The sequence below is a fragment of the Solea senegalensis genome, linkage group LG1 (genome assembly GCF_019176455.1).
Source record: "Solea senegalensis isolate Sse05_10M linkage group LG1, IFAPA_SoseM_1, whole genome shotgun sequence".
Taxonomy (NCBI): domain Eukaryota; kingdom Metazoa; phylum Chordata; class Actinopteri; order Pleuronectiformes; family Soleidae; genus Solea; species Solea senegalensis.
In genome coordinates this window covers 28,164,877-28,183,976 of record NC_058021.1, presented here as the reverse complement: position 1 = coordinate 28,183,976, position 19,100 = coordinate 28,164,877, and the positions used below count along the sequence as shown (strand labels likewise).

Below are 19,100 nucleotides of genomic sequence, written 5' to 3'. Positions count from 1 at the left end.
GTGAAATGGGTGTGGATTGACAGAGAAATCACAGTTTTAAAATCACCAGTCCACAAAAATAGATCTAGAACTCTCGCAGCTGCCTCTTTATTTCCAGCTCGACTCATTTCCTGTAAGTGCAGCGTGAGAAGCAGAGAAAGTGAAACTAACTATTCTGTAACTTTGCTTCAGTTGCCATTTTAACTGTGCAGCAGGAGGACAGACTGATGAGTGTTGACGTGATTATGATGATTATGATTATATATGATGATTTAGTGCATGAGAGTGAAGTACCTTAAAGTGATACTTGAGTAAAAGTACAAGTAAAAGTCTTAAAGTTTGACATTTACTGTATTTGAGTATCAAAAAGCATTTCTGATATAAAATGTAGTAAAAGTTGCTAGAAATAACAAAGTAAAGTACAAATACGTGAAACGTGTACTTAAGTACAGTAATGAAGTCTTGTGACCCGTTTAAACTTCCAACCACGTTTCTACGTTAAAGTATGGCGAAACTGTGATGCTCCAAAGTGGGCTTGGTTTTCTCCTTCTTTCGACCGTGTCCCATCCACTTCAGTGTAATGTTTTTATTACACTGAATATTTTTACCGCACATTTTGATATAACATTTGTGGGGGTTTTCTCAAAACTGCAGGAGAAGTAGCGCGCCAAACTTTTGGCGGAAGAGGAATATTGAGCGGAATAAACGTGCAGGATTACAAGAGATACTTGCGCTGCAATGCATTCTCGGGAGAACTCTAGGGAGTTCTGACTCATTTCCTGTAAGTGCAGAGTGATGAGCAGAGAAAGTGAAACTAACTATTCTGTAACTTTGCTTCAGTCGCCATTTTAACTGCGCAGCAGGAGGACAGACTGGTGAGTGTTGACGTGATTATGATGATTTTGATTATATTTGATTATATATGATTATATATGATGATTTAGTGCGTGTGAGTGACGTACCTTAAAGTGATACTTGAGTAAAAGTACAAGTAAAAGTCTTAAAGTTTGACATTTACTGTACTTGAGTATCAAAAATGTAGTAAAAGTTACTAGAAATAACAAAGTAAAGTACAAATACGTTAAATGTGTACTTAAGGACAGTAATGAAGTATATGTACTGCTTAATCCTAACAGATTATAATGGAAACTTCCAGCCTGTCATAATTCCAGTCAGTCGTCTTTTGTTTTTCCTAAATGTGAAGTGTTTTCATGTTTTCTTCTTTATGTCAATTCTACTCAAGCGTCCAAACCGAAACATAAAGTCCCGTCAAACGCGAACACAATGTACGCCCCCCCCCCCCTTCCAAAAAGACAAAGTGGTATTTTGGTGGAATCACCCTTTAAAACACCAAGTGTTAAAGGAGAGAGGAATAGAGAAAGATTCACAAGCCCCTCTGTTTCACATTCATGTGTATGTGGGAATTTGTCACAGTTTTTTGCGATTTTTGTCGCCATGATTACTCGAAACGCTTAGATAAGTCATAGCACACCATTTCCGGCCAAGCCGCATGTGATGTATGATATAACATGTGTGGGTGTTTTCTCAAAACTGTGGGAGGAGTTACACGCCAAAGTTTTGGGTGGAAGAATCGCAATTCAAAACGGAGAGACTGACAAGCCCCTCCCTAAGTCCCCCTCTCCTCGCACGCACACACACACACACACACACTTGTCCCTAACTGTCCAAAACCTTTGAGAAGCAGAGAAAACAGCATGTTTTAAAGTTGTCATATTTCAAGAACGGTTGATGATAGAGATAAAATTTTTGGTTTGTGAGCGTCAGGAGGCTTTCAGCAACTCCCACATTTGACAGAAATCACAGGTTTAAAATCACCCAAGGGTTGATTTTTCTAAAATCCAAAGCAGACATTTTAACATGGAAGTGAATGAGAGCTTTGACCAGAACTCTCTGCACTTTGAGGTGATTTTAAGAAAAACTACAAGTCATATGAAAATGAAAACACACACAGGGTTAGATGAACATAGCAATGTTTTGATGTGAAAATTGTCTGTGCAAGTTGGAAATTGTGGGCAGGAGAAGAGTTTGTTTAGAAACTTTTCTGATTATTTTGCTGGCTTTCACTAGAGTGTCACTCTAGCGTCCTGCCTACACACGCAATACACACCCATTATAAAATCTGTCTTGTGTCTTGTGACCCGTTTAAACTTCCAACCACGTTTCTACGTTAAAGTATGACGACACTGTGATGCTCCAAAGTGGGCTTGGTTTTTCTCCAACTTTCGTTTCCCATTCATGTGTATGTGGAAATTAATCGCAGTTTTTCGCGATTTTTCTCGACATGGTTGTGCACTGAGGTCCTTCATCTCCATGGCCACGTAAACAATCCATCATTAATGTTTGATAAGGTCAAGAGGCTGAGTATAAGAGTCCGCCGCGGGTCCGGCACTGATAGCATCAGTAGGAGAAAAGACGAGCGGTATGGATGTGTAAGGATGATATGGTGCGTGACTAAACGGCACTAATTGAACAAATGCAACAGAACATTAACCACATTCACTGCTGGATGTGGTGAAGACTGGGAGGAAGAGTGATAGTGCCGATGATGCAGTAAAGATTTTTGATTTTTTTTTTTCTCTCACATAGTGATGTACAGTGAGGATGGAGGAACCTGAAGACAGTATCGCAGTGGTGGGGATTGGGTGCAATTTTCCTGGGGGTAAGATATATAATATTTCATCATATTGGGAATTTTTTTTTATAAATATTTATGTGTGCACATTTCAAATAACATGCATAAAACTAAGTTGTAATTGAAAAACTAAACCTCTCTTGAAAATAATTAATTTACCAATTTAGTTATGGTTAAAAATGACTTGGTAAATTATGCACAAATTTGCACTTTGTCACAATTTCAATTGTCATTTGGGTCACTAGAGTTTGCCAACCTAAAAAAATAAAGTTTGGGAAAGAATAATCTAATAAGAAGTGATGTTTCCAAACAGGAGAAGGGCTGGATAATTACTGGAAGGTTCTTCTGGAGGGAAGAAACTGTTCTGAGACGATTCCCAAAGAGAGGTTTGACGTAGCCAGTTGGTATGATCCAGACGACAACAAGGCGGGTAAATCCCGCACCACCAAGGCTGCTCTCATTGACGGGTATGGTATCCTAATCTCATCATATCACCTTTTTAGATAAGATTAGATAAATGTAAGTGTATATATAATTTCCATCCATCTCCGCTTTATCCTCCACATGAAGGTCACGGGGGGCACTGTGCCATTTTCACAGGGCAATAAGCCGGGTACACCCTGGACAGTTTGCCAGTCCATCACAGGGCCACATATAGAGACAAACAACCATGACCTCACCATTTAGAGTGTCCAATTCGCCTAATCCAGATATTGTATGTTTTTGGAGTGTGGGAGGACACCGCAGAACCCAGAGAAAAACCCACGCACACACAGGGAGAACATGCTAACTCCATGCAGAAAGGCTCTTGTTCCGACCGGGTCGCAAACCCAGGTCTTCTTGCTGCAAAGGCAAGAGTGCTAACCACTATGCCAACCATGTGCCCCCTTGTTCATGTTCTATTTTAGTAAATTAAATCAGGCCGTGGGACTGAAACTATGTGCTAAATAGGTCAGTTCATGACATCAGAGCAGTGTCATCTTCTATTCAAGATGGTCTTTAAACCCATCACACGGTCATTGATTGAGTAAAAATGACCCTGATAAAAATAAAATATAGGCGTTTAGCTCATGGTTAATGTGATTATGCAGTAAATAATCAAAAATGAAGAAGGGTATATCCCTATCTCAAAAATCTACATCTAACAAACTAGTATTTAGCTATACAAACAAATGGGCATGTAGAAAGCTGTATTTATTTATGTTTTGTATAGTTTAGTTGATCGCAACAAAGCAAATAAACATTGCAGTGCAACTGAAGCCAGCCTGCTATAAACATGTTGTGATAACCATAAACAATATGTATGGTTTGCATTTCGAGATTATATCTCTTGTTACATTCAAACTCCTGTCACTGAGTTCAAGTCGTTATAATAATTCCAGCCTCAGTGTGTCACATAATCTGAGTCAATAAACCATGACTGTACTTATTACTGTGCAACATAGATGTCCACTGTGCTTCTGAGTATAACTGTGATTTATTTTCTTTGCATTTAATCTGCACATTACTTCTATAGTACACTTAGTTTACACTAAGTAGTGAATCTCGCTTGATAACAGAAGCTGTAATGAAAGCAATTTCTCCAGTAATTAATAAAGTATTTGTAAATCTGACTCTAAAAGCATTTTTCTCAGCCATTTAAATTGATTGAGTGCTTCTGATCAATCGTTTCCAGGTTCAATGAATTTGATCACAAGTTGTTCGGCATCAGTGACAGTGAAGTGGAACAAATGGATCCTCAGCAAAAGCAGCTCCTCCAGTGTGTTTACAGAGCTTTAGAGAATGCTGGACTTCCTATGGAGAAGGCCAGTGGCACCAGGACAGGAGTCTTCTTTGGTAAGACTTGACTGTTTTGTAAAATACATAGTTAAATTGGCTGATTTTGTACATAGATATGTTGATTGAAAACCTAATTATTCCTAACATATTCATATGTATGCAGGCCTAATGAACCATGATTATGAAACAAACGCTGCACATATCCACCCAAGTGTGATCAACCACTGGACTGGAACAGGATTTGCCATGAGTATTGCAGCAAACAGAGTGTCGTACATCTTCAACTTTACTGGGCCATCGCTGACCATAGACAGTGCCTGTTCATCCTCCCTGGTGGCTCTCCATCTCGCTTGTCAAGCTATTAAACAAGGTCACTAACTTTCTTTTTTTTTTAAACACTTATGATACTATATTTATTTAAAAAACATGTTCAACTAAAGCACTCTCTATAGTGCAAGTTTAAAAAAAAACAAAGAATTTTATTACCAAGTTAAAATTCTGTGTTGTCTTATCAGGAGATTGTGACATGGCTGTTTGTGGAGGTGTCACCTGTATCTTCGAGCCAAGAGTGTTTGTTGCTCTCAGCAAAGCCAAGATGATTTCACCTGACGGGACCAGCAAAGCTTTCTCCAACAGAGCAGATGGCTATGGTAGAGGAGAAGGCTGTGGAATTGTTCTCCTGAAACCACTGAAAAAGGTCAGAATTGTCTGGGAAATATAAATCCTTCCCTAACTTAAAATTGTATTACACCAGATATGAGGGGAATAAAATAACAAATAACTGCTTGGCTACGATTAAGCATTGTGTTTGTTTTAAAGATTAAACATAATTTTATTCTACTCAAGTTTAATTTTTGTCTTTATGTTGTTTAACAGGCAATACAAGACCATGACCATATCTGGGGTATCATCAGCAAAACAGCAGTCAACCAAGATGGGCACTCGGTCACTCCAATCACCAAACCCTCCATGACCCAACAAGAGGAGCTGCTGCGAAGAATCTACTCCGAGTCTGATCTCGCAGATGTCCACTACATAGAAGCACATGGGACTGGAACCCCGGTCGGCGACCCAACAGAGGCAAGAAGCATTGCAAATGCCATCGCCAAAGCCAAACCTCCTGGTTCAAAGACACTGTGGATTGGTTCTGTGAAGAGCAACATTGGACACACAGAATCGGCAGCTGGAGTGGCTGGACTCATTAAGGTTCTTCTCATGATGAATCATGAGACCATTGTTCCCTCCGTGTTCTACTCTGAAGAAACTGCAAGTGTAGATGCCAAAGCTCTGAACCTCAAGTTTCCTAAAGAGGTGGAAAAGTGGGAAGCCTCTGGTGCAAGAATTGCAGGGGTGAACAACTTTGGCTTTGGGGGTACAAATGCACATGCTATTGTCAAACAGTATAAGCAGTCACCCATTAGGCACCAGAATGTCAAGACACAACCAAAGTACTTTGTCATGTCTGCAAATTCAACCAAATCACTCTCTCTCATGATGGAGGACACTGTTAAACGGCTGGAGGCAGATAGTCAAGTTGATCTAAACTCACTTCTGTACACATCAACTTGCAGAAGAAGCCACCTGAAACATAAGTACAGAAAGGCCATTGTGGTATCATCTGTAGTTGATCTTAAAGAGAAGCTAAGTGCTGCTGTTGGCAAAAATATCAGCGCATGCTCCTCAGATCCAAGGTTAGTGTTTGTCTTTTGTGGAAATGGTGTCACTTACCATGGCATGTGCAAGCAGATGCTAAAACACGAGCCTATATTCAGACAAAAGATCATGGAAATTGCACAGCTTTTTAAAAGGCTGAGTACCTTGAACATCCTGGAAACACTGGAGAGGGAGTTTGAGAGCAGTGACTTCAAAAACCCAGATGTTGTCCAGCCATTACTCTTTGCTATCCAGGTTGGCATTAGCACCCTACTCAGGCATTGGGGTGTCAAGCCAGATGCAATACTTGGACACTCTGTGGGCGAGGTAGCAGCTGCTCACTGTTCTGGCCTCTTGTCCCTTGAAGATGCAGTAAAAGTCATCTATTTCCGCAGCACACTCCAGAAGAAAGTCACTGGGGGTAAGATGCTTGTGATAAGCAACATGGCTGTAACAGAGGTAACTGCTCTCCTCCCTCATTACTCTGGTAGAGTTTGCCTTGCTGCTTTCAATAGTCCACAGTCCTGCACCCTATCAGGTGATGCAGATGCAATCATTAACATCAATAAGGAGCTAAGCACTTCAGCCAGTGGTCAGAATCTTTTCCTCCGTGTGTTGGATGTCCCTGCTGCCTACCACAGCCACATGATGGATCCAATTCTATCTGAAATCAAGGACGCAATTGGCGTCCTGCAGATTAATGATCTTGAGACAGAGTTGATCTCAACGGTGACAGGCAAGGAATTCCAGCAGGGAGATTTTTGCACCGGTGAATACTGGGCTAGAAACATTCGTGAGCCAGTAGCATTTGAGCCAGCAGTGAGGTCAGCAACAAAAGGAAAGAAGAACACAGTCTTTGTAGAGATAGGACCACGAAGGGCACTACAGAGGAACATCATTGAATGTCTGGATAATAATAATAGCACAGCTGTCCTGGCCTCGGTGCAGCCAGAGAAAGATCATGAAACAATTGTGTCTGTTGTTTCTAAGCTGTTTGAACTGGGAGTTCCGGTAGATTGGAACACCTTCTACAAAGGCTACGAGACCTTGCCACTGCCTTTCCCACAATACAAATTTGATACCTCAGATAGGGATGTTATCATCGGAGCAGCACAAAATAACAAAGCAAGTGATCATCCTGTGCTTTGTCAGACAGGAAGTGAGAGCAACATTTTTCGCTGTGATCTGTCATCAGACTCTTCTTTCTACCTGAAAGAGCACAAACATAATAACATACCCATCATCCCTGGTGCCTTCTATGCAGAGTTGGGTTTAGCCGCATTCATGGCCAGTTCCAAACCAAAAGTAGCACTCAACTCTGTGCAGCTTAATGTCACTTTCCACAATCCTTATATTTTATCCCTGAATTCTCCTGAAGTGAAAGTGCAACTGGAACACCAAGAGAAAGAGGCAAGTTTCAAAGTATTCTCTTCGTCTGCATTGTATGCATCAGGCAAAGTTGTTTCTAAGAGAGAGAGGTTGTATGAGGAACAGTGCATTTCACTGAGCTCCATCTTCAAAAGGTGCAAATCTGTAGTGAGCTTTCAGGAGTTCTATGAGTATCTGTCACAAGGGGGATTTCAGTATGGCGATGTGTTCAAGAACAAGGCAAATGTGCACTATGGAGAAGATCTCAGGGAGGCCTATGCAGTTGTTTCAGTTTCAGAGGAGCTGCAGCCTCAGCTACATGACTACTGCATTCATCCTGTTGTATTGGACTATCTGATGCAGCTTCTTCCAGCTACAGTTGAGAACATTTTTGCTGGTAGGCCAGGTTTTCCTGCCCAAATAGGAAGTTTGACCGTATTTGAACCCTTGCAAGATGAGATGATTGTCTACTTGAGAGCAATCGACGTGGGTACCAATCACTTTGAGGTGTGTGGCTGTTTTGCAGACAGAGAAGGCAGAGTGTTGGTTGAGGTTAAGCATGTGATTGTCAAGTATCTTGGAAGTCACTCGCATGTGGTTGAGGAGTACTTCTACCATAATTCCTTCAGTGTACTCCGTGAAAGTATCACATCTGCTCCTCCCACAGCCTTGGTCTTTTGTGACCAAATTGACCAAATAGGGATTGCTAATGGTCTGCAACAGCATTTAGACTCAAAATCTCAATACATTCCATTCACACATGCAAAAGAGATTTTGAACCAGGGCTTCCCCTCTCTCTTGACACAACTCAAGATCACAGATATCAATAAACGCTTTAATGAAGTGTTGTTTTTGTGGGGCAAAGAAAATCTTTCTTCACTAACAGCTGATGCTGTGCTACAGAGTTTGGTGAACTGCTGTGAGATTTTCCGTCAAATCGTCCTTGAGCTCAAGCGAATACACTTTCCACACTCTGTTAGAGCAGTTACCTACTGTTCTTCTGATATCACAGTGGATCACATAAATCCAGGCTTTGCTCTCGCTGGTATGATCAGATCATTGGCTGCAGAGATACCAGAACTTTCATTTCAGCTCATTGATCTAAACACCATTTCTGCTCAGAACATCACAGCTCTATCTAAGGTACTACAATCATATCCTTGCAGCAAGTACCCAGAGTTGGTGGTACAAAATGGTGAGGTTTTAAAACCCTCCATTGTCCGTACTCCTCCTGAGATCATAGACAGTTCTCAGGCCATTTTTTCCCCAACAAAGTCTGAACCTTGCATCTTCCAGACAGCTGATGCACATACAATGAGTCAATTAAGTGCCATTCACATGAATGAAGGGGACTTGGCAATCACTGATAAATCAGTTGAAATCCAACCCAGTATAATATGTGTTCATTCATCTGATTACTTCCCTGTCAGTGCTTCACATCTTAAATTTGGCCAAACCCTCTACTGGAACAAACACTCATTACAGAACCACAAGCTGTTAGCTCTTGATTTCAGTGGTACTGTAACAGCAGTTGGAAAAGATGTCACTAAACTGAAAGTGGGAGACCACATTGCCTGCTGTTATCCTGTGGTGGCAGGCAGCAAGATCACAGTGCCAGAACATGTGTGCTACAGCACAAAACGATTCTCATTCCTTCAAAACACACCCTGTGTTTCCTACTTTGTGCTAGCGTGGGAAATCCTACATCGAGCCTTGCCCAGAGCCAAAGAAAATCTCGGAATCATATCCTGTGTCCTTGACTCTGCTTTAATGAAAGTCTTGGCTCTTACTGCCTACAAGTCTGGCTGGAATGTCATTATTGGAGCACAATGTAATGACACATTTGTAAATGCCAAACAAATGGATGCATTTGTCTTCTTGCCTCCATTTGATGAAGCCCTGGTTGAAAAACATCTGAATTTTCCAGGGGTGGAACATGTTGTTGTCATCTGCGAGTCTCAGACTCAAACTTCACTTGCTCAGGATTTGTTCCAAGGTATAAACGACAGCGTTCATGTGCAGACAATTCAGATGCCAGTCATTTTACAAAAAGGATCACTAAGTGCACAAAGGCCATATATTTTTGAGTGGCTCAAGTCACTGAAGTTAAACAGGAAATTTGGTCCGACTAGCTTCACCTTTCAGAGTGAGGAATCTGATAAGAGCAGTCATTTGCAGAAACCAGAATCATATTTCACCACAAAGAAACTGGCTGTTGTGGCTCTAGAAAAGGACGACAGTGACACTCAGATTCCACTAATGCCAACAAAAAAACAGCTTTTCCAAAAGAAAGCGGTGTACATTGTGGCAGGGGGTCTTTCTGGTCTAGGCTTTGAAACTGTCAAGTTCATCTCACAAAGAGGGGGTGAATATGTTGTCATACTCTCCAGGAGTACGCCCACGTCGAATGTGCAGCAAGACATACACAACATAGAGAATCAGTGTGGAAACTGCATCACTAGCATGAGATGTGATGTAGCAGACTCCGAACAGGTGTCCAAGGTTATCAGTGCCATAGGCCACAAGTTCCCTGGTTGTCCAATTAAAGGTGTCTTCCACAGTGCAGTTGTCTTGCAAGATGGGCTGATTGAGACACTCGACAGATCTCTCTATGAGAAAGTTCTCGCACCAAAAGTAAAAGGTGCACTTAATCTGCACCATGCAACACAACACTGTCAGTTAGACTACTTTGTGTGTTATTCCTCCATCTCTGCTTTTCTGGGAAATGCATCACAAACAAACTACGCAGCAGCCAACACCTTCCTCGACATGTTCTGTCATTACAGGCGCAAACTTGGGCTGCCTGGACAGTCCATCAACTGGGGTGCCTTGAATGTCGGTCTTCTCTTGAACAAGGAGCATTTCCAGCGATTTCTGGAGGCAAAGGGGATGATGATTTTAGAAGTCCCTGAAATTCATAAAAGCTTGGAGCAATGCCTTGTCCTCAATAGGCCCCAACAGGCTGTTTGCAGGTTTCATTTCAGAAACATCAGGTACAATATCCTCTCCCAAAATGTGTCCTTGACCATGCGTCTGTCAGTGTTAGTTGAGGAAGCTTTCCAAAAATCAGAGAAAGAATCTCAAGCAAACCAAGCTGAATCTTTCTCGTCGAAAGACTACGTCATCTCTCTCCTTAGTGAAACCGTTGGCTTGGATGAGAGTGAGCTAAAAGACGAAACGCCTCTCTCCTCCTTAGGCATTGACTCCATGCAGGCCATGACTCTGCAGAATCGGATCTTCCTGGAAAGAGGTGTGAATGTGCCTCTGGTGAAACTGCTGGACCCCAATGCCACGCTGTCAACAGTGGTAGATATACTGAGTGAAGGAGCTGAGGGTGAAAGGTTCAGTGATAATGCAGCAACTAATAGCTCAACTGAGGACACAGGGCATCTTTCAACTACATTGTAAAAATGCTAAAGGCATATGTTGAGTTATGTAACAACATAACTATCATGACAGTGAAACAGAAGAAAAATGGCCATTGCAACACAATAATATTATTGTGTTAACAATACAAGTTCATATTGCTTTTTGCCTGCTCTGTTTGATTTATTTTCATTGTACAAATTTGATTTGTTTTTTATTACAGTTTGGTGCAGTTTGCTTGAATTGGAATTAAACATTAAATGAAAAATGTATATCATGAATTTATATCATGCAGTTGTAATAAATGATCTTAATCTTTGAACCTCTTATGTCTATGTCTGTGGTGGTGTTTAGTCTGTACACTTAAAGTGCCAGCAACATAATTTAATCATCAGCACTTCATTAACTTAACTGATACGTTTCAGATAACCTGCTGTTTTAACTTCTTATTAATTACATCATGTAGACAAAGCCAAATGTCCTCCAGTATAGGCAAATAATATAATCAGTGGTGTCTTTGTTTATTAGCTGTAACTGGACTAAATAAACCACCATAACCTAAATAATCCAGCATGGACATTTTTCTTTTGTCTGAGTACACTACCTGCACAGGGTGTAGTAGTCATTCGATTTAGTTACATTTTTGGACTCTAGAGCCAAGATACATTGCAAAAAATGAGGCAACTCTCTGACATCATAGCAAACTTCATTGCTTATTTATCAAGTTTAGAAAATACATGACAGCAAAGACTGCAGCACATTGCATGTGTCAATTTCTGTCAATGTAGTTTACATGGTTGATTTATTTACAGATATAAGAATATGCATGCAACACAATTTATTCATCATCTCAGGATCATGGGTACATCAAATATCAGCAGATATTACAACAAAATAATCTAAAAATAACAAATATACACCACTTCAGAACAATTCAAGCAATTTAAAACATTTAAGGGTTAGATGAAAAACCTATTATAATAACATGGGTATTAAAAGTGCACTGTATAGACATTTTAGCAATGTTACATACTTATTACAACGGAAAGCAGAATGTAGCACAGCAATTTAAAGACCTGTGAATAAGCCAAGAAATCAGGAGGTAAAAAACATTTTTCAAACATATTCACAACGCAAATATATTTATCTCTCATGGTGTCTGTAGACAGCGCATATTTTATTAAACTATCCATTATTCATTACAACAGTAGCCAAAGTGGCTGTTGTACTGTTTGGGTCCAGTATTCTAACCAAAGGCACATTGACTCCTGTTTCCTGGAAAATCTTGTTCTGAAGAGTCATGGCTAACATGGAGTCAATGCCCAGTGCACACAGAGCAGAGTCATTATCTAACTCATGGATGCTAATATTGCTTAAGTCACTGACCATTTTCCTCACACATTCATGCACAGACTGCAAAGGTTGAACTTTGGGTTCATCACTTACATCATCTCGGAGCTCCTTTTCCACCAGAGCAGACAGCCGTTCTCTGAGAAACGCATTTTGTGAAAGAACATGTGTGTTAAGATTTTTGAAGTTGAACTTGCAGGCGACTTGTTGAGGCCTGTTTATCAAAAGACACTTTTCGAGTGCTTCGTGAACTTCACAAACGTTCATTATCATCATCCCTTTTGCTTCTAAGAACTTTTGAAAGTGGTCTCTGTTCAGGAGGAGACCCAGGTTTAAAGGACCCCAGTTGATGGACTGTGCAGAAAGTCCAAGGTTTCTCCGATAGTGACAGAACATGTCCAGAAAAGAATTGGCTGCTGCGTAGTTACACTGTGACGCATTGCCAATGAAAGAAGAGATGGATGAGTAGCACACAAAGTAGTCAAGTTTGTTGTGAAGTGTTGCATAGTGGAGATTTAAAGCCCCACTCACTTTAGGCTGCAGCACCTTCTGGAAGAGAGACCCATCAAGGTTTTCAATAAGTGCATCATGTAATACTGCAGCACTATGAAACACACCTCTGATTGCGCAAGGGTAGAACCTTTGTTCAATCATTGAGATTGCCCCTATTGTCTGCATCGACACAGAGACGTCACACTGAACATGTATGATTGCAACCCCGTATCTTTTCTCTAGAAGTTCCATCTCAAACCGTGTCTCATCCGTCAGAAGACTTCTGGACAGTGTTGCAATAGAACCTCCACCATTATGGGCAATGAATTTCACAGTTTCAAGCCCCAACCCTGAAAGGCCTCCAGTTACTATGTAAACACCGCTTTGTTTAAAAAGTCTCTCTGGCCCGGTGAGCACAGGAATATCTGACACTGCACAATGAGATTCTCCACCATCTAAAACCACCTGCTGCACTGTTATTGTAGTGAAATAGGACTCTGAATCTGAATCAGTATGTGGTTCTTCTGTTCTTGACAACTGAAATGTCTGATTTTTCAAAGGTAGAGAAGCTGAATCAAAGCCTAATGATATTAGCCAGTTAAAGACTTTCCTGCTCTGTTCTTGCAGGTTGGCTCTCTGGAAAACATAAGCCACATCAACGTTATGCACATGCACATGTTCACTCTTTGTAGCAAACATGTTTGCTGAGTGGGAAGATGACATGTGACTGCTACATACAAAAACGATGTGTTTCTCAAGGCAACTGCTGTCTTTTACATCCTGCCAAGTGTGATCAAATGGAGGCAGATAAACAAATACGTGACTCTGATCAAAACACAGAGGTGTGCCTCTGGAATGTGACTTTGAGGAAACATTCCAGCCTGACCGGTTTGCTGTTAAAGCCAAAACTTTCACCAGAGTAGAAGCTGGGTTAGAGGAGACAATGGTCAGCTTCCTGTGCTGTTGTTTTACATTGGTGAGCATCCTCTGCAGGATATGCCATGCCAGTATGAAGTAAGACACACACGGAGTGTCTTTCAGAAATGCGAGCCGGTTCGTAGTACAGCACACAGCTTCAGGAATTCTGATCTTATCCATCGCCACAACTGGATAACAAGAGGCGATATGATCGCCCACATTTAAGCTATGAACATGTTTCCCAACAGCTGTAACAATGCCGCCAAAATCTAAAACCAGAAGCTTATGCTTCTGAGACGTGTGCTGGTTCCAGTACATTGTCTTACCGAAATCCAAATGTGAAGTGGTGACAGGGAAGTAATCAGATGAGTGCACACACGCATTGGTGAGCTGAATCTCAACTGATGTCTCTGGGATAGGATCTACATTTTTGTTTTCAGGGATGGCAGACAAGCAAGACATCCTGTATGAATCCGTTGTCTGCAGAACAAAGTTGCTCAGATACACTGACTGTATATTTTCCTCACACAAAGCCTTCTCTAGCATTGGAGTCTGTGATATTCTAGTTGCTGATGCCTGCCCATTGCTAATCAGGACTTCTTGTTGGTTGCAGGTGTTAATTACATGGACCAACATTTGAATGTTTTCACTGGTTACAGAAGCGAGGTCAATCAGCTGAAAAGAGAAACTTGCCATCTCTGCCGCACAAGCCCTTGTCATACCAGACAGCACAAATCCTGGATTGACATGGTCCACAGTCATTTCTGTTGATCTATAGGTTATGATATGTACAGTGCAAGATGGTCTTTTCTGTTTCAAGCCTAACACAATCTGGCGATATTGCTCACAGCAAGTAACCAAGGAGTCCAGTGTCTGGTCAGCTGTCAAATGATTGAGGGTTTCTACACCCCAAATGAAAAGAACAGTTTCCAAATCCACATTAGAGTCAAGAGAATGACAAACTAGCTCTCGAAGTTGGTCAGAAGTCCTATTGTCTCTGCTTTCCACAATGACAGACTGTGGGTCTAAGTATGGCATAAGTCTTTTAGAAATGCAGAGTTTGTCTTCAAAAACCATTGCTTTTATTTTGCAACTGTGAAAGTCTGTCTTTTCATGGATTGTAATCCTTTCATTGTGAAAGAAGAGTGACTGAGGAGCATTTGAGCGATTGCCCAAAAACAAGATCTTCACCCTCTTAAGTTCGACTAGCACTTGACCCTCTGTGGTAGAAAAGCAACCACACACTTCAAGGAACTCTGGGGTCTCTTGAGTTGCTCGTAAATACATCACCATTTTCTCCTGTAAAGGTGATGAAATGTTGACACTGCCTATAGCTGAGGGGAATCCCTGTTTGGCTATTAGCTGTCTTGTAGCCACCACTGCAGTCATTTGGAGAAAGTAGTCCAATAACACAGGGTGAATGAAGTAGTCATGAAGGTGTTTTAGAAGTTCTTCGGGGACTTGAATTCTTGTCACAGCCTCTCTGAACTCGTCCCCGAAATGCACATCATCAAGCTTTTTAAAGACAGAGCCGTATTCAAATCCAGCTTGAGATAGAGTTGAATAAATCTCTTTTTTCTTAATAACAGATCTGCACCTTTGATAGATTATGCTGAGAAATATGGTGGGTTCCTCTATCAGTGGCTGACTCCCTGCACTCCTGTATGTGCCAGAGGCATGTGTTGCAACGGCCGACTGTATCTTGAAAGATGCCTCAGTCTCTGCATGCTCGAGGATTACTTTGAGCTGATGACAACTTGAGGTGAGTGTTAACAGACTCTCAAATCTAACACTGAGCTGGAGAAGAGAAACGGGCTTCTTTGGTTTTAAGCTGGCCATCACTGAGGCATAACCTAGTTCAACATAAAACGCACCTGGCACTATGGAAACACCATTGTGTTTATGCTCCCACAGATATGGTACACTCTCCTGGGAGAAGTTGCACATGTACTCTTTGTTATCGGGCTTTATTTGCGCTAGGAGCACAGAGGGAGAAAAAGCAGGTAATGCATTACCTTTTCTCACATCCTCAAAATGTAGTTGTTTCTTTGAGTGATCGAACTGATACACTGGAAGGGTGGTGGGTAATGTCTCGTAACCCTTGTAGACTTGATGCCAGTCCACATTTACGCCAAGTTCAAATGCTCTTCCCAAGCTATTCAAGACTGCGTCATAGTCTTTGTGAGGCTGGACTGAGGAAAGAACTACAGTGTCATTTCCTAGGGTTTCATGTATGTTCCTTTGTAGAGCCCTACGAGGTCCAATCTCCACAAAGACCACATTTCTCCCAAACTGCTTGTCTTTCATGACAGCGTGCATCGCCTGTTCAAATAAAACTGGTTCGCGAATGTTCTTTGCCCAGTACTGACCAGTGCTGAAGTCACCATCTGAAAACCTCTCTGCAGTCACTGTTGAGAAAAGTTTGCATTTCATGCTTCTGGCATCTAAAAGATGTATGCTTTTCTCAATGTCTCCTAATATAGGATCCATCATATGGCTATGGTATGCCGCAGAAACATCCAAGACATGGAGGAAGGGGTTTTTATCCTTAAACAGAATCTTCAGCCTTTCATGAATGACGTCAATAGCATGTGAATCTCCAGACACTGTGCAGGACTGAGGGCTGTTGAAAGCTGCCACACAAACTTTACCAGAGACGATTTCAAGGATTTCTTCTACTTTTTCCACAGCCACATGACTGACCACAAGCATTTTCCCACCTGTGACATTGCTCTGAAGACGACTGCGGTGGAAAAGCACTTTGACAGCATCTTCAAGAGACAAGAGTCCAGAACAGTGAGCAGCAGCAACTTCACCCACTGAGTGTCCAAGCACAGCGTCAGGTTTAACACCCCAGTGATTTAAAAGAGTGGCAATGCCAACCTGGATTGCAAAAAGAATAGGCTGGACAATATCTGGCTTCTGGAAGTCAGCATTATCAAAGTCACCTGCAAGCCACTGACTAATGCTGGAGCATTTATAACTGTGGAAGAGAGTTTCAACCTCTCTAATCTTCTCTCTGAAAAGAGAAACCTCTGTCATTAACTGCTGGCACATACCCTTGAAGGCAACTCCATTCCCACAAAACACAAACACGACCTGGATGTCTGACTTTGTTGACTCGACCTCTGATTTCAGTGCAGACGTCAGCTGTTGCTGTAAATCTGAGAGGGAATTTGTCAGGAAAGCCTTCCTACATTTATGTCTGGAATGACTCCTTCCACATGCTGAGGTGTATGTCAGTGCATGCAAGTCCACTGTTTTAGTGCTGCCGAGCTTTCGTTGTGTGTCAGTCATGGATAGAATCAATGATTTCTCAGTGGCTGCAGATGCTACAAAGAGTTTTGGACTGACTTTTAGGGTCCCTGTCAGAACATTGGTCTTTCTATACTCTCTTAAAATCACATGAGCATTTGTGCCTCCAAACCCAAAGCTGTTGATGCCGGCTACCCTCTGTAGTGACTCAATTGTCTCCCATCTTTCATCTTTACATGGAATATTTAGGCCAAGAGCTTTAACATCTATACTTGCACTGTCTTCAGAGTAGAAAACAGAGGGGACAATTGTCTCATGTTTCATCATTAGGAGAACCTTAATGAGTCCGGCTACTCCCGCCGCAGATTCTGTATGTCCAATATTACCTTTCACTGAGCCAATCTGCAGCGTCTTGGAAGCATGATGCTTGGCTTTAGCAATGACGTTTGAGATGCTTCTCGCTTCCGTTGGATCTCCAACTGGAGTTCCAGTCCCATGTGCTTCTATGTACTGGACATTTGCAAGATCAGACTCAGCGTAGATCCTTCGCAGCAGTTCCTCTTGTTGAGTCAAGGAGGGTTTGGTGATCGGGGTGACCGAGTGTCCGTCTTGGTTGACGGCTGTTTTGCTGATGATGCCCCATATTTTGTTGTGGTCATTTAAAGCCTTTGTACACAGCAATATGCAGGTTAGACATGAGTTAAAAAATAAAATAAAGAGACTGTGGCACATACCTTTTTCAGAGGCTTCAGGAGAACAATCCCACAGCCTTCTCCTCTACCGTAGCCATCTGCTCTTCTGGAAAAAGGTTTGCTGGTCCCCTCAGGTGAGATCATCTTTGCCTTGCTCAGAGCAACAAACACTCGAGGCTCTATGATACAACTGACGCCTCCGCACAAAGCCATCTCGCAGTCCCCTAGTTGAAAGATACCATGAAATGAAGCACAGAATTGAACAAGATTTGATAACTAATGGGATTTGTATGAAAGAGAACCACATACCGTGTTTTATAGCCTGGCAGGCTAAATGCAAGGCCACCAAAGAAGAGGAACAGGCACTGTCGATGGCCAAAGAAGGGCCAGTGAGATTAAAGGCGAAGGAAATTCGATTGGCAGCCACACTCATTGCCGTCCCTGTGCCATTGTAGTGGGTTATTGTAGTGGGATTGTTATTTCGGATCATCTCATAATCCCTGTTCATAAGACCTGCAACACCATAATCAATGTAGGTTACAATTACACTGTCACAAAATTGTGCTTTCAAATGCATCATGGTACAATAGATCACCTATGTAAACTCCAGTTCTGCTTCCACTGACACTTTCCATAGCCACTCCTGCATCCTCTAAAGCTCTATATGTGCACTGAAGGAGGAGTTTCTGCTGAGGGTCCATGAAATCGCTCTCTGCTTCGGTGATACCAAAAAACTTGTGATCAAACTCATTAAACCTGGAAATAAGAAAGAAAATCAATTATCAATCATCTCTTAAGAGAAGAATTAACACTTAATCTGGCATTTTTATGCTCACCCATCTATAAGCGCTGCTTTGGTCGTTTGTGTCTTCCCAGGTTTGCCATCATCAGCATCGTACCAGAAACTGGTGTCAAATCGTTCTGCTGGAATGTCTGCTACACAGTTCTTTCCTTCCAACAGAACCCTCCAGAAACTTTCCAACCCCTCGCCTACAATACAACCACAGTGACAATAATCAGCCATGTCTGAGGACAACCCTGAAAACATAAAGTCAATTCAACAGTGTAATAATTTGAGTCGTATACCTCCAGGGAAATTGCATCCAATCCCAATGACCGCTATGTCATCCTTTGGGTCCTCCATAGTTCCTGTGATGTGCTTGTGGTGTTATCTTGCTTTATTTTTAACACCAAAGATAATTTTACAGCCTCTCCATAATGATGGTCTGTTCAGTCGTGTAGCTTTCTTCAGTCAGAGCTGGAGCTGCTGTCCTCTTTATAAATACTTTGTCAGGCATCAGAGGGCAAGAGGACACAACAATGTCTTCTCTTACTGGTTTAAATATAGGTTAAGATCTTTGAGGCAGTGATAAATAAGCCTTTGTTCTTCTTTGGGGATTGACAAAAATGTGTGTAATCTGAGAATCTGCCTGGTGAAGTCAGTGGGAAATTTACCTCATATAGCGGAAAAATATACAGTTACCTCTCAAATTTATAAATAGTAGGATTCCTAGAAATTGGTTTGTAGGCTGCAAATAATTTTAATGGGTATTAAGTTGTAAGAAAAATAAAACCACTCTCTGAGACATTAGAGT

General features: G+C 41.6%; 2 protein-coding genes across 4 annotated transcripts; one reads left to right on the top strand and one right to left on the bottom strand.

The window, feature by feature from the left end:
* The first annotated feature begins 790 nt into the window (after positions 1–790).
* Positions 791–11,120, top strand: LOC122765199 (hybrid PKS-NRPS synthetase pyvA-like). 3 transcript variants are annotated; one of them, XM_044019355.1, is made up of 8 exons: positions 2,372–2,443; positions 2,587–2,659; positions 2,946–3,099; positions 4,308–4,468; positions 4,575–4,781; positions 4,927–5,108; positions 5,288–10,805; positions 10,920–11,120. In XM_044019355.1, exons 2-8 carry the CDS (start codon positions 2,602–2,604, stop codon positions 10,925–10,927), a joined length of 6,288 nt encoding a protein of 2,095 aa, XP_043875290.1. In that variant the 5' UTR covers positions 2,372–2,443; positions 2,587–2,601; the 3' UTR covers positions 10,928–11,120. The 3 variants fall into 3 exon arrangements, with proteins under 3 accessions (XP_043875283.1, XP_043875290.1, XP_043875275.1); XM_044019348.1 differs by lacking the exon at positions 2,372–2,443 and adding an exon at positions 791–854 and having other exon boundaries at positions 5,288–11,120; XM_044019340.1 differs by having other exon boundaries at positions 5,288–11,120.
* An 863-nt stretch (positions 11,121–11,983) lies between these two features.
* On the bottom strand, positions 11,984–18,649 carry pks1 (polyketide synthase 1). The gene is made up of 6 exons (XM_044019393.1): positions 18,592–18,649; positions 18,342–18,495; positions 18,101–18,261; positions 17,815–18,018; positions 17,548–17,729; positions 11,984–17,479 (listed from the first exon to the last, which is right to left on the bottom strand). Exons 1-6 carry the CDS (start codon positions 18,647–18,649, stop codon positions 11,984–11,986), a joined length of 6,255 nt encoding a protein of 2,084 aa, XP_043875328.1.
* Between the last annotated feature and the right edge of the window lie 451 nt (positions 18,650–19,100).

What these genes read in the sequence shown, in the direction of transcription:
- pks1 (XM_044019393.1), bottom strand. Translation starts at nt 18,649, where the DNA reads ATGGAGGACCCAAAGGATGACATAGCGGTCATTGGGATTGGATGCAAT. An exon ending in CTGCCAGGCTATAAAACACG is followed by an intron (nt 17,730 to 17,814) that starts GTATGTGGTTCT and finishes TCTTTCAACTAG; the next exon opens with GGGACTGCGAGATGGCTTTG. An exon ending in TCCTGAAGCCTCTGAAAAAG is followed by an intron (nt 17,480 to 17,547) that starts GTATGTGCCACA and finishes CTGTGTACAAAG; the next exon opens with GCTTTAAATGACCACAACAA.
- LOC122765199 (XM_044019348.1), top strand. Translation starts at nt 2,602, where the DNA reads ATGGAGGAACCTGAAGACAGTATCGCAGTGGTGGGGATTGGGTGCAAT. An exon ending in CAGGACAGGAGTCTTCTTTG is followed by an intron (nt 4,469 to 4,574) that starts GTAAGACTTGAC and finishes ATATGTATGCAG; the next exon opens with GCCTAATGAACCATGATTAT. An exon ending in TCCTGAAACCACTGAAAAAG is followed by an intron (nt 5,109 to 5,287) that starts GTCAGAATTGTC and finishes GTTGTTTAACAG; the next exon opens with GCAATACAAGACCATGACCA.